At 37.1% G+C, this 15121-nt stretch overlaps 1 protein-coding gene across 1 annotated transcript; it reads left to right on the top strand.

The window, feature by feature from the left end:
- The first annotated feature begins 1184 nt into the window (after positions 1 to 1184).
- On the top strand, positions 1185 to 7376 carry SC5D (sterol-C5-desaturase). Its single transcript, XM_058544990.1, has 4 exons — positions 1185 to 1402; positions 2373 to 2505; positions 4319 to 4419; positions 4778 to 7376. Exons 1-4 carry the CDS (start codon positions 1193 to 1195, stop codon positions 5231 to 5233), a joined length of 900 nt encoding a protein of 299 aa, XP_058400973.1. The 5' UTR covers positions 1185 to 1192; the 3' UTR covers positions 5234 to 7376.
- The last annotated feature ends 7745 nt before the right edge of the window (positions 7377 to 15121 follow it).

Here is a 15121-nt window from a genome sequence, read left to right as displayed (position 1 = left end):
AGTTACTATGTCAAATTCATTAGGCAGTTAGTGGGGGAAGTCAAATGTCCATCAGAGAAAACAATCAAGGTAAAGAGATATATTTCAGAGCGGCCAAATCTTGATCTCCCACAAGGGCATTCTGGTAGCAGCAGACTTGTATTACATGGCTTATTAAAGCAGGAGCTTCATATACAGCCACGCGCCACGTAACGACAATGGAAAATGACAAATCGCATATACAATGGTGGTCTCATAATATTAGTACCATATAGCCTGGGTGCATGGTAGGCTGTACCATCTAGGGTTGTGTAAATACTATAGGGGAGGAAGAAATTTTCCTCTCTCCTAGTTTCTTCTGGCTGGTCTAAGAATTAAATGGACATGAGACAGATTAACAGGAGAAAAACAAACAAAAATTTAATAACGTGTGTACATGGGAGAAACCCAGGAAAACCGAGTAAATCACCAAAAGGGCCAAAGCCCTCACCTTAAATACCATCCTCAGGGCCGGCCCCGTGGCTTAGCAGTTAAGTGCATGCACTCTGCTGCTGGCAGCCCGGGTTCGGATCCCGGGTGTGCACTGACGCACTGCTTCTCCAGCCATGCTGAGGCCGAGTCCCACATACAGCAACTAGAAGGATGTGCAGCTATGACATACAACTATCTACTGGGGCTTTGGGGAAAAAATAAATAAATAATACCATCCTCAGCTAAAGACAAAAGAAGATGTTGGGGGTGGGAAGAGTCAGTGACTTCATAGGGAAAGAAGGCAATTCACAGGTAGATGAAAAGGAAAGCAAGTGTTTATTTGGCCATGCAGAAACAGAAGAACACAGAGGAGAGCCCAACAAACAGGCTTTTCTAGGTTCCTCCCTGTCTACCTCCTAGTTCACCTTATGCTCACCTTATGCTAAGTTGGTAGCTCACCTCCTGGGACAGGTTTTTTTCCTTAGGTAGCTAAGGGGGAGGTAACAAGAAAAACTTTCTGAGTCTTTTGTTTTTTAAAAATAATAAGTCTGAAATAATCTTCACGTTAAAGAGACACATTTTGGGGTGGCAAATTGTGTTCCCCTTCAGTACACTCTATGATGTTCACGCAGCAACGAAATCGCCTAGCGATGCATGACTAGTTTTTCTGAAAAATTTTTGCTTTGAGAAATGTCAATGTGGGTAAATAATTGTTGCACATTTTTGTCTTTTAGGGGCTAAGATGGATCTTGTTCTCAGTGCTGCAGATTATTATTTTTTCACACCATACGTATATCCAGCCACGTGGCCAGAGGAGGACATCTTCCGACAAACTATCAGTCTCCTGCTTGTGACAAATGTTGGTGCTTTCATCCTTTATTTCGTCTTTGCGACACTGAGCTATTATTTTATCTTTGATCATTCGTTAATGAAACATCCACAGTTTTTAAAGGTAAGTGATTTTCTTACCTATTTTGTACCTTACAGTAAAAATAACAGTATGATATATTTGTGAGATTTTTCAGATTAAACTGGTTTTAACCATTACATAAAGCTTTTGAAACCAGCACAAAATGGATTAGATGTTTTTGATAGGGCTATTCTTAATTTAAACAAATAAATGAATCCAACATTTTTTTAAACTGTAAGTCTGTATCTTGCTAAAAACATGGACAAGAATTTTTTTGCTAATAGTGATGAATAAATAAATTCACACATTTGTGTAATTATTGTAATGTTTGACTTTCACAAACTGAAATATGTTATCTATGTATATTTTTCTTTGACTAGATGGAAGTTTTTGTTTTTTTTTATAATTTTATTTCTTTTTTTTCCCCCAAAGCCCCAGTAGATAGTTGTATGTCATAGCTGCACATCCTTCTAGTTGCTGTATGTGGGACGCGGCCTCAGCATGGCCGGAGAAGCGGTGCGTGGGTGCGCGCCCGGGATCCGACCCCAGGCCGCCAGTAGCGGAGCGCTCACACTTAACCGCTAAGCCACGGGGCCGGCCCAGACTAGATGGAAGTTTTGAACTTAGTAGTTTTAGGTTTTTTTACAATCATTTTTCTATTTAACTTATTTGTATTTGTCAATTACTTCAAAGATTGAAAAAAAGAGAGGGTTGGAGATGGAAGAAGTTAATTATGAAAGAAGTGATTATTCTGTAAAAGAAATTTAGAATACAGATTTTGTGGGAAGGAGACAAAGTTTCAGAATTTAAAATATTTATTGCATTTGCTCGGTACAAAAGGAATGTTTTTCTTACATACCCCTTCCCATATATTAAAATTTTAATAGAAACAGTTTGGAGGTAAGCTCCTTCATGTAAAAAAGATTTTTAAAATCCAATTCAAAACAATTTTATGCTAGTTTTATTTAATAGAGATTTTGTGATTTTTAAGTATTGGAAATTTCATTTTCAGAATCAAGTCTATCGAGAGATTATGTTTACTCTCCAGTCATTGCCATGGATAAGTGTTCCCACTATTTCATTATTCCTGCTAGAGCTGAAAGGGTACAGCAAATTATATGATGACATAGGAGAGTTTCCAAATGGTGAGTAAATAATATGAATATCAGGGACAGATTGGTTTGTCGAAAGAACCAAGTCTGCCTGTGTTTCTTTTAAAATAATTGCAAATTGTTCAGTTGTTCTTAATGTTCTACTTTTATGTATTCATGTCTTGCCACATATGTGCATTTCTTTAGTTTTATCTATCGATTTTAAAGTCTTTGTTGTAGAGGAAATAGTGCAGGGGGAAGACTGGAGGGATCAGAGATAGGCCCTCGAATTGGTTTCCCATTATGTTTATTAAATCAAACTTCTGAAAAAAATCACTCAACTAGTAAATGATAATTATAGAAAATCAGAAAATACAGATTTTTAAAAATCAGTTATCTTCCTACCTAGAAACTGTACATCTTCTAATGTATATCCTGCCACTTCTCTATGCCTGTATACTTCATTATTTACATTACAAAAATGAAACCTAATGATACATTACTGGATTGGCTCTGGTGTCGTTTCTCTCTTAGCAATGTATATACCCATATTTTCATGTCAATAAATATTGACATTATTATAGTATATTAGTTATAATATCTCATTGTATAGATATCCATAGTTTATTTAAATGAGCTCTAATTTTTAGACCTTTAGATTATTCCTTTTTTTCTACTAAAACAGTCCTGCAGTGACTAAACTAAATTTTTGTGGAATTCTGAAGTTATCTGATCAAGATGCATTTCCAGTGTCTAGTATTAGAAAGTAAGAATAGTAGTTAACATTTATTGAGTGTTAATGTGTACCAGCTACAGTTCAAAGCTTTTCCCATGTATCAATCCATTTTTGCTACACCAATTCTATGAGGCAGGTACTATTATTATGCTCTTTTTATAGGTGAGTAAATTAAATGTACAGACTTTCAGTAACTTGCCTAGGTCACTCAACAAATTAAGTGATGGCTCTGGGACCAGAACCCAGCTTGCTGGCACCAGCACCCCTGCTCTCTAAGTAAGAGGTTATTTAGTTATTTAATGGAGGGAACAAAAATTATACACTAGGGTGATGAATTGGTTAGGCCTGGGAAAGTGGATAAGATTATGAGTAAAAAATAAAAGGGGAAAGGGAAGGGCGTTCTAGATACGTGGAACAGTATGAGCAAAGGTACAGAGATAAGATTTTCAAGATGTGAGGAGGATGTTGAGTAAACCAGCCTGGTTAGTACAAGAACAGATAAGGTTGGAAAGATCAGAAAGGGTTGGGCTATGGAGTAAATGCTAGGCTTAAGATATTTAGTGGAAAATAAAATTCTAAGCAGGGAGATAATGTATAAAGAGAAGTTTAAGAAGATTAATATGAAGGAAAATGATTAAATAGCATTATTCTCAGAGATTCAAATAATAAAGATGCCTCGGGAGTATCTGTTTTCTGTTTCGTAAATATCTTCATAGTTTAAGACATATTTTAAGTGGTACACTTCAAGTTTTGTGTGAGGGAAATGTGGAAATGAGCAGATTCTAGACAGTCAAGGGAGATTAATTTATAACATATTGAATGAGCCAAAACAGATAGTTTATAGTGTTTGAGTGTAGGATCAAATGTTGCACTTACATGTGTAAAAAGTAAATGTTAACAGCAACTAGAAGGATGTGCAACTATGACATGCAACTATCTACTGGGGCTTTGGGGGAAAAAAGGAGGAGGATTGGCAATAGATGTTAGCTCAGAGCCGGTCTTCCTCAGCAAAAAGAGGAGGATTGGCATGGATGTTAGCCAATCTTCCTCACAAACAAACAAACAAACAAAAAGTAAATGTTGATCCTGGAAGCCAAATCTTGATTCTGCTATACCTGTTGTCTTTTCTAGGCTGGTTTCACCTCATTGTTAGTGTACTGTCCTTCCTCTTTTTCACTGACATGCTGATCTACTGGATTCACAGAGGCCTTCATCATAGACTTGTTTATAAGGTAGAGTCATTTGTAGGGGAAAGAGAAAAAATATTAACCATTTCAGTAGTGTGTGATTATAAATTCTGTTCTCTATTTCCAAGAATTTCCTCTAACTCTATTAAATACCTAAGTAGCCATAGTCATGGCTATGAGATACCAGGTATATTTTGTTTTTATCCTCCTTTATGGGTCTGGAGGGGTTGTGTTAAAATTTTACTGTTTAGGGGTAAAGAGAGGGCTATTTTATAAAGAGATTATGCTAATTTCAAAGAGATTTTTTTAGTTAGCTCGTTTCCACAACATGGGTATGAAAACCTAAGTTGAATGTTGCTCTAGGTAAAGTTTGTGGTGCTAATAGTGTCTTTTTCTTCTGTAGCGCATACACAAACCTCATCATGTCTGGAAGATTCCTACTCCATTTGCAAGTCATGCTTTTCACCCTGTGGATGGCTTCCTTCAGAGTCTACCTTACCATATATACCCTTTCGTCTTTCCTTTACACAAGGTGGTTTATTTAGGCTTGTACGTCTTGGTCAATATCTGGACAATTTCCATTCATGATGGTGATTTTCGTGTCCCCCAATTCTTAAGGCCATTTATTAATGGCTCAGCTCATCATACAGACCACCACATGTATTTTGACTATAACTATGGACAGTATTTCACATTGTGGGATAGAATTGGAGGCTCATTCAAAAATCCTTCCTCCTTTGAAGGGAAGGGACCACTTAGTTATGTGAAGAAGATGACAGAAGAAAAGTGCAATGGGCATGCAGGAAATGGTCGTAAAAATGAAAAATTATCCAATGGAGAGTTTACAAAGACTGAGTAGATTATTGCCCAATTATTAAATATTTTTAATAAGGAGAAATAATCTATATACAACTGAGAGACATAGCGAGTAAATGGTATCATTTGAAAATCAGCATTGTGGGTCCTGCTGAGGAATGATCATAATGGTAGATCCAGGGAAGATGCTGTGAACGCCAGGGTTTTAACCTCATGCTTAAAATACTAGGTGTTAGTCTAAGGGACAACTTGTGTCTTTCTAGCCAGCAAATCTGTAATTTGTATAGCCTCAACAACAATTTTTAGAAAGAAAGAGAATACATTATTGAGGGGACTAGGTTATGTCCTTTTGCCTTAATCCACCATATTCATTAAGAAAAATTCGTTGTGCTTAATGATACCAAGACTAAGCACCATAACAAAGAAATACTAATATAAAGATGGTTCCTTGTTTCAGGAATGGTTAAGTCTTCAGTGTTAGTGTGATTTGTTCAAGTGGAAACATCAGTGTGAGAAAAAATTCTGATGTATTAGTGGCTAAGTGACCTAATTAATAGCAGATATAATAAGATTATCATCTTCCTATGCATAGGAAGCTTTTTCTCTGGGGACATTGTTACATTTTACTGATGTTACATTTTACTGATGAATACATAAATTGAAATTTAAAAAAATAATTGACATTCATTTATCTGGGATTATTCAAGTAAAGATTTTGATCGTTATTATTTAAAATGATTATTTAATAAGTAAAAATATGTGAATCTGAATATAGTTAGAAAGCAAATTTGATGTCCAAATAATATATTTGACGCTACTGATTTTTTAATTAAATTGATGCACTGCACTTTTGATATGTTTCAAAGTTACAAACCTATAATTTCCTATAAAAGGAAATAATTGCCAAATATTTAGGTCTGTCACTGAAGATTAGTTTTGAGATCTTATTCTCCCTCTTCTCCCCTCACTTTTCCCTGCTTCCTCTGCAAAAAGATTTAACAAATACTTTCATAAAGAAATGTTGTATGTTGTAACATAAATATATCAGAAAAACATGATTTGCGAAGGCATTCTATAAGCTATTTATATAAAATCAATAAAAGTTGATTATGACTATTATTAAACTGTATCAGTTAAGTATTGTAACAGCACAAAGTATTCTTTGTACAAATTCTGTGTCAATTTGAAATCAGAAATGATATGGATTGTCAAAATTGTTTTAGAATGTCCCCAGATGCTCAATGTCAAGGGAAAAAGAGAGAAAGGGCTATCACATTCTTTTTATGTCTCCCATCTTTATTAGATTTGAGTGTTTTAGGAAGAGATCAGTCACAAAATGTAATGCTTGGGATCCAGATGAAAATGTTTTTTCTCTTTGAGTTACTGTTACAGCGTTATCTGAGTTACTGTTACAGAATTATCTTACCTCAATATACCAGTGTACCAATTAGTAATTTGTAACTGGTAAATGCAGCTGAGTGCTTTTCACTAATTCTCCACCCCACTCCGTCCCCAGCACTCCACTTTGCCCCAGAAAAAGAAGGAAATTAAGGAGAAGTAAACTTTGTTTCCTAGTAATAATGACAGCTCATGTTTATTGAGCCTTTACGTTTGACCAGGCCCTGTTTGCAAGTCCTTGATGTGAGGAAACTGGGAGCAGTTATGTAACTTTTCCAAGGTTATTTCTCTCATAGAAAGTCCAGTGTGGGTGTTTCTGGTCAGTGGGCAGCTTTCCACAGTCGTTCTGAGACCTAGGCTCCGTTCATCTTGGGGCTCTGCCTCTCTCCCATCTGCAAAGTCTTCATTGAAGGAACACATAGGTAAAGAGGGTAAAGGACACATGGAGAATTTTTATGGTCTGGCCTGGAAGTGGTGCATATCCCTTGCCCTTGTTCCTGTGGCCCACCCTCAGTCCTATGGCCCGTCTAGCTGGAAGAGATTCTAGGAAGTGTGCCTAACTGTGTTCCTGGGTGGACGGGGTAACTGGTTTGTTGAACGGTTAGCCAATTTGCCATACCCGTAAGTTTATTCACCTCTTTTTGAGGGTCCCAATAAAGATATTAAAGAGATGAATGAGCTCAAAAGTGTTTCAAGTTATCCATGCACTGGTTGTCTCAGTGTCCTTAATTCCATAACTCCATTAGTGTCTTTAATTCCATTATGAGGGTTAAAGGTTCTTCCAGATTCTTTTTTTTTTTTTTTTGTGAGGAGATCAGCCCTGTGCTAACATCCGCCAATCCTCCTCTTTTTTTTTTTTGCTGAGGAAGACGGCCCTGGGCTAACATCTGTGCCCATCTTCCTCCATTTTATATGGGACGCCGCCACAGCATGGCTTGCCAAGCAGTGCGTCGGTGCGTGCCCGGGATCCGAACCAGCGAACCCCGGGCCGCCGCAGCGGAGCGTGCGCACTTAACCGCTTGCGCCACCGGGCCGGCCCCCAGATTCTTATTACTGTGTAGCTAATAGAAAAGAAAGGACATAATTTATGGGGAGAGGGAAGCGTCCTCAAAGGTGTTAGGAACAATCAAACTATTCTTTGCCCTCCCCCGCTTTTTCTTAAATTCTACTCTTATTAAGCAGAATTATGTTAAGTAGTCCTAACATTTTTTGTACACTACCACCGCATTTTCCTATGCTCCATTAGAGGGATTCAGAGAATATTCATGGAAGTGAGGATCTAAATTCCTTCCTATAGGAATATCAAGTGAAAGACTTTCTTTTGACTTTGAAACCTTTTATAGCTATAGGACAGAAAGGGAAAATCAAGATTACATTTTCCACTTTTATGATAGAAATTGGAAAATGGATGGAGGTGGTACAAGAACACATTACAAAACCTCAGAGACCTTTACTGAATCCTTGTCTTCCTCCCTCAGGTCTCTGTCCCTGTCTCCCTGTGTCTGAATGCTGTGATCTCCTATTTCTCATTGCCCTGTATTGTGTTGCCTTTTCCTCCTGTCTTCAAGTCAGGGACAGATTTGGGAGAGAATTATGAGTTCAGTTTTTGATACGTGGAGCTTACAGTGCAGGTAGATGATTTGTATAGAGATGATGTCTGGAGGAAGATGGAAAGTAGGGAGACAAATCAAAACAGAGAGATTTGGGATTAACTCAGATAGAAGAAAAATCTGGAGGCCATGAGATAGATTGCCAAGGAGAGCATGAAAAAAGATATTCACAGAAACAAACCAACTTATGGGGAAAAGAACTTCCTTTCTTTGTCTTCCTAACTTCTTCAAGCTCAGAAACACTTCACTGACGGTGAAGTATATATCAGTATATACTTATATCAGTATATGCTGTATATCAGTATATACAGTATATACTGTATATATATATATACAGTATATACAAGTATATCAGTACTTGCTGATTTCTGTCATCTCTCATTGTTATATGCACCCTATTTATTCTAGACCCCAGTCTCCTTCAAAGCAGAGACCCTATGTGCATCATTGTTGTATTAAACCACATGTCCTTACAGAATGCCCAAGACATGGTTGAAGTTTGATAAATACTTTGCTAAATGAATTAAAGAAATGGTGGAAATGTCATTCTCTTCAATAAATATTTAATGAACCCTTACTAGGTACAAAACACTGCGCTAGGTGCAAATATTCGGTCTGCAGGCTCTTAAACACTGTCTTTTTAGCCAACAATTTGTTTCTCATTTATTCATTAGCTGACATTTGCTGAGTGCCTTAGGGGAGTCAAAAGGGGAAGTAAAGAGGAATCAAAGACGGTCCCTACATCGAGGTTAGACAGTATGCTTTTTTTCTCATTCAAGGTCATACCTTCCACTGGAAGCAAACAAAACCCACCAGTACCCTGGATTCTGACTGTACATGAATCAGTAATCAGAATACTGATTAGAGGGTTGAATGAGTCCGTGTCGAGTTATTATTACATAACGTAGTGCTCTGGATACAAAAAAAGATCCTCAAAATTAAATTGGTTGATTACCCCAAGAAATGACAAACCAAGGAGGATAATCTGTAACTTCAGCTGGAATGTAATTCATCTCAGAGGAATTATGGAAGCTAAGAGCTTTGGAGTTAAACCGTTTTGAGTCCTGGCTCTACCACTTCCAGTTTGCATGACCTTGCTTTCTCCATCTGTAAATTGATGAAATACTGCTTACCTAATGAGATTAAATAAGTTTAGAAACACTCAATTAAATGTGAGTGGAGACTATTATTCGTGTAAATTGTGCTTAATGCCTCTTCTTTCCAGGTTCAATGATTGTTGTCATTACACTAGGATAGACCCTCAGTAGAAATCAATTGAAGGGACAAAAAGCCTAGATACTTTAAAATTGGAGGTGAAAGACATGAGGTGAACTAGAGATAGGAGGTACAGAGGAAAATCATATAAGTAAAATTAAAATTGCTACATTATTTACTGTGAATTTTCTTTGTAAGAGTTGAAAGGTATCTAAATTATTTGTTGCTAAATAATTTTATTTTAAAATGCATTGCTATAAACTATAAGGCTAGTATACAAGATTTTGAGGTAAAGTAGAAGAAACTTAGGTTCCCTGAAAAGTAAGATGAATTTATTAAGAAAGGCAAGACGGAAGTGTTGTGTGAACCATATTGTCAATGAGCTTTACTGTCAAAGCAGGATTTTGGTATGAAAAGAAAAATACCTATAAACACTTGTTTTAATCAATATTTGCTTTATTAAAATACAATAAAACAACTTTTCTTAAATCTCTAAGCTCAACTTGGAGATCTTATTAAAATATAAGTATAGTAAAATTTGTATAAAAATAAGGGAAATTACATTTGCATTTCTTTGATTAACAATTTACTCATAAATTTCACCAAATTCTCCTAAACAATTAATACCATTTACGTATTTGATTAATCATATTTTTCTTAAACGTTTGACAAGAGATTTAATGTATTTGATTCATCCCGCATAACAGCAGACTTGTGTACTCGACACGATTTTTCTAAGCTCCTTGACAATTCATGATTCAAGTATACACATACTTAAACACAAAATAGCATAATGATATCAAAAGTCACTCAACTTTAAAATATTCATACTATAGACTTTTATTCACTTCTTGTATCACTTTGTTATATCTTCCTCTATTTTAAGATTATAATTTTGCTCACTAAGCCGGTTACTTAGATGAAAACTTGGCCCCCTGACATGTGATTCTCAACAAAGAAACAAATGGTAAACTAGAAATCAGTGCACATTCCAATATTTGACAGCAACTGTTGTAAGGACTTTTGTCTGTTACTTTCTTAGGATTTTTTTTCTTTTAATCAACTTAATGGAGGTATAATTTACATACAATAAAATGTACCCATTTTAACTGTACAGTTCAATGAGCTTAGACAAATATCTACACCATGTAATCACCACCCCAATCAAAATATACAACATTTTCTTCACCTGAAAGTTTATCTCCATTTGCAATATCTCCTCAGCCCTAGGTAACCACTGATCTGCTGTCTGTCACTGGAGATGAATTTTGCCTGTTCTAGAATTTCATATGAATTAAATCAGATATATGTACTCTTATGTTTAGATTTCTTAGCTTAACCGTGTTTTGAGATTCATTCATGCTATTGCATGTATCTGTAGTTTGTTTCTCTTTATTGCCAAATAGTATTCCATTGTAGTATATCACAATTTGTTTATCTGTGTATCTGTTGATGGATACTTGGATTATTTCTAGTGTGCCGTGATTATCAATAAAGCTGCTACAAACATCCATGTACAAGTTTTTGTATGGATCTATGTTTCCATTTCTCCTTGGCAAATACCTATTAGTAGATTTTCTAGGTCCCAGGGTAAGTGTATGTTTAATTTTATAAGAAACTGTTAAAATGTTTTCAAAAGTTGAAACATTTTACATTCCCATTACCAATGATGAGAATTCCATTTCCTCCACATCCTCACTAACACTTAGTATTGTCAGTGTTTATTTATTTATTTTTTCCTTTTTTTTTTTTAATTTTTTGTTTATTGCAGTAACATTGGTTTATAACATTGTATAAATTTCAGGTGTCAGTGTTTATTTTTAGCTATTCTAGTGGGTGTAAAGTCGAGTCTCGTGACTTCATTTGCACTTTCCTATGACTAATGATGTAAAGCACCTTTTCTCGTGCTTTTTGGCTGTTTTATATTTCTTTTGTGAAGTAACTGTTCAAGTCTTTTAGCCATTTTTAAAATCAGGCGATTTTTCTTTGTATTATTGATTTATAGGAATCTTTGATATATTGGCACAAATCTTTTGTCAGATATATGTATTACAAATGTTTACTCCAATATGTGGCTTGCCTTTTCATTTCCTTAATTATGTTTTTGATAAGGAAAATTATTTAATTTTTATTAAGACCAATTTATCAATTTTTTTTTTAAAGATTTATTTATTTATTTTTCCCCCCAAAGCCCCAGTAGATAGTTGTATGTCATAGCTGCACATCCTTCTAGTTGCTGCATGTGGGACGCGGCCTCAGCATGGCTGGAGAAGAGGTGTGTCGGTGCTCGCCCGGGATCCGAACCCGGGCCACCAGCAGCGGAGCGCACGTACTTAACCGCTAAGCCATGGGGCCGGCCCCAATTTATCAATTTTTATCTTTCATAATTATTGCATTTTATGTCCCACATAAGAAATCTTTGCCTATCCTGAAAGAATAGGCAAAGAAAGCAAGCCTGGAATTTTTTTTGTGGGAAAGCTTTTGATAATAAATTCAAATTCTTAATAGATGTAAAAGGCTTTTCATATTTTCATTTCTTCCTTTGTCAGTTTTGAAACACTGTTTTTCAAGAAATTTGTTTGTTTCGTTTAAGTTACCAAATTTGTTGCCATAAAGTTGTTTGTAACATTCCCCTATTACCCTTTCAATGCCTATGGGATCTGTAGTGATGTTTCCTTTTTAATTCTTGATATTGATAATTTGTGTTTTCTTCTTTTCCTTGATCAATCTAGCTGAGAGAATATCTGTTTTATTGATCCTTTTTTAAAGAACTAACTTTTTGCTTTGTTGATTTTTTTTCTATTGCTTGTCTTCAATTTCATTAGTTTCTGCCTCTTTTTATTTCTTCCTATTTATTTTGGGTTTAAGTTAATCTCTCTTTTTTTCCCTGGACTTCTTAAGGTAAAGGCTCAGATCATTGATTTAATTTTTTCCTTTATAAATATAAACATTTAAAGCCACGGGCCAGCCCCGTGGCTTAGCGGTTAAGTGCTCGAGCTCCGCTACTGGCGGCCCGGGTTCAGATCCCGGGCGCGCACCAACGCACCACTTCTTCGGGCATGCTGAGGCCGCGTCCCACATACAGCAACTAGAAGAATGTGCAACTACGACATACAACTATCTACTGGGGCTTTGGGGAAAAAAAGGAGGAGGATTGGCAATAGATGTTAGCTCAGAGCCAGTCTTCCTCAGCAAAAAGAGGAGGATTAGCACGGATGTTAGCTCAGGGCTGATCGTCTTCACAAAAAAAGAAAGAAAGAAAGAAAGAAAGAAAGCCACAAAATTCCCTCTAAGGCCTGCTGTGGCTGTCTCCCACAAATCTTGATATGTTGTGTTTTCATTATTATTCAGTTCAAAGTTTTTTCTATTTTCAATGAGATTTCTTCTTTGACCAGTGGTATGGTGAGCTTGTATTGTGTCAACTTAGCTGAGCCAAAACTATGTCTCTCAGAATTACTTTAGCAAGTTATTTCTTGTGAAATTTAGAATGTGGAACAGTAACCATCTCAGCTTTTCAGTCTTGGGAAGATGGATCAGTTCATGAAACACTGTTGCTGTTCACTCGTGTCACATCTGCTGGCTCACCCGGTTGGTCTGAGGCGGCATCCGGGCCCACAGCAGCTGCAGCTCCTCTCCGATCTTCAGCTTCTCCAGATTCTGGGCCTGAGGTGTGTTTAACTCTGTGATGAAGGGCTCCAGTCCTTATGCCCTTCATCTCAAAGTTGTTGTGAGAGAATGACAAAGGTGCCAGTCTGCCGTCATGATTCCAGTTCAACCTCCAAGTTCTGGGTTGTCCTCGCCACCCCCTCACGCTCACCTCACATTCATCTTTTCTTCCTAACTTCCTGCTCTGTGGGCTTCAGATTCCAACAACAGCCGCAGAAACAATCACCTCATATAGACTGTGTAACCAGCTTTCACAGTTGCCTATGGTCAAGTCCTTGCTTCGCTGACAGAACGCTGTTAAAGAATTTGGCACTAAAAGTGGTTCTAGTGGTCAGAACTTAAAGAATCAGTTCTCTGAATTGGTCTTGTGTTATGTGCAATTGGTTCTCTGATTTGATGAGATTTAAAGACATTAATGACCTTTTTCCCAATATTAAAGGGGATATTGGAAGTCCATGATATGCAGTAGCAAAACAGTTACTTAAATAATCAGCCATACATGCCTATAATCAAGTGCCGATAGAAGGCAAGACTTTGGAGGACCAAGTGTTTGTTGCATAGAACATTTTAGTGGAAATTAAGAAGTATAATGGGGTTGGTTGACTGCTTCTAAGTGTGCTGAGAAACTTAGGCAAAGAAAATGATGAGTTAATGACTTTAAATTCCCAGTTCAGGGTTTAATTAAGGAACCCAAAAGCTTCTATGATTGTCCTAAAATAAACATTTATCTCCTATAGTAGTAGGATCAAGATTTCTGAAATCCACCTAAAGGTTAAATTGTGTAGGTAGCGAATTGAATTCCCAATCTTAATGAGTTTTGTATGTTAAGGTTACAGCATTGATTGAGAAGAAGTAGGACTCTGAAAATGAGATAGGGATATTAAAGGGGTTCTGCACTCCAATTCCAGTGTGTGTGTGTGTGTGTGTGTGTGAGTGTGTGTGTGTGTGTGTGGTTTCCCCACACCAACATGCAATTCTCTGACACTAGCTTGGTGTCCTACAATTCAACTCAATTCTGACTCTATCTACCTGGAGATAGCATCAGATTCCACAGGTTAAGGGCTCAGTCACACAAGAATGCCCTCCACTTCAGATGCCAATCACAAGCCCAGGTTGTTACTTGTGCTTCTGACCAATGGGCTACAGATTTGAGGTTCCCATGACTCCCTCCCTGGGTTCCATTAATTTGCTAGAGCAGACTTAAGATGCCAGTTGCAATTCCAGGTTGTTACCTGTACTTCTGACCGACTGGCTATAAATCAGAGGTTCCCACAACCCTCTCCTTGGGTTTGATTAATTTGCTAGAGTGGCTCACAGAACTCAAGAAACCCATTTACTCACTAGATTACTGGTTTATTACAAAGGATATTAAAGGATACGAATCAACAGCCAAATGAAGAAATACAGGGGGCAAGCTCCCAAACAAAGGAGCTTCTGTCCTTGTGCAGTTTGGGGTCTGGCATGGTGGCACGTGGGTGCGTTCTGGTTTCCCAACCTGGAAACTCTCCAAACCCTCTCCTTTTGGGTTTTTATGGAGGCTTCATTACATAGCCATGATGATTAAATCATTGGTCATTGGTATTGATTCAACCTCCAGCCCCTCCCATCTCCCCAGAAGTCAGGGGGTGGGACTGAAAGTTCCGTTGATTCATGGGTGGTTCTCCTGGCACCCAGGAGTCATCCTTAGGAGCGTCCAAAAGTCATGTCATTAACGTTGCAAAAGACACCTTTATCACTTAAAGAAATTCCAATGATTTTAGGAACTCTGTGCCAGAAATGGCATGAAGACCTAATATATATTTCTTATTATAAATCACAACATTGCAGGTATATAGGTGGATTTTGGTGAAACTGGGGACCTCGAACCCATAAATTCTGCTGAGCCCCCTTTGCCAATAGAAGAGAAAACCGTGTAGTAGGCAAAGTGTGTGGGGGCCGCAGTGTTTAGCAGAAAGAGATGCGGCATAAAACTAATATGGGTTCAGATACTGGCTCTGAGCTTATGTTTTTTCATCTATAATTTAGTGATTAAACATTTCTGG

This window comes from Diceros bicornis, chromosome 7, assembly GCF_020826845.1.
Source record: "Diceros bicornis minor isolate mBicDic1 chromosome 7, mDicBic1.mat.cur, whole genome shotgun sequence".
Lineage (NCBI taxonomy): Eukaryota > Metazoa > Chordata > Mammalia > Perissodactyla > Rhinocerotidae > Diceros > Diceros bicornis.
This window is presented reverse-complemented; position numbering and strand designations above follow the sequence as displayed.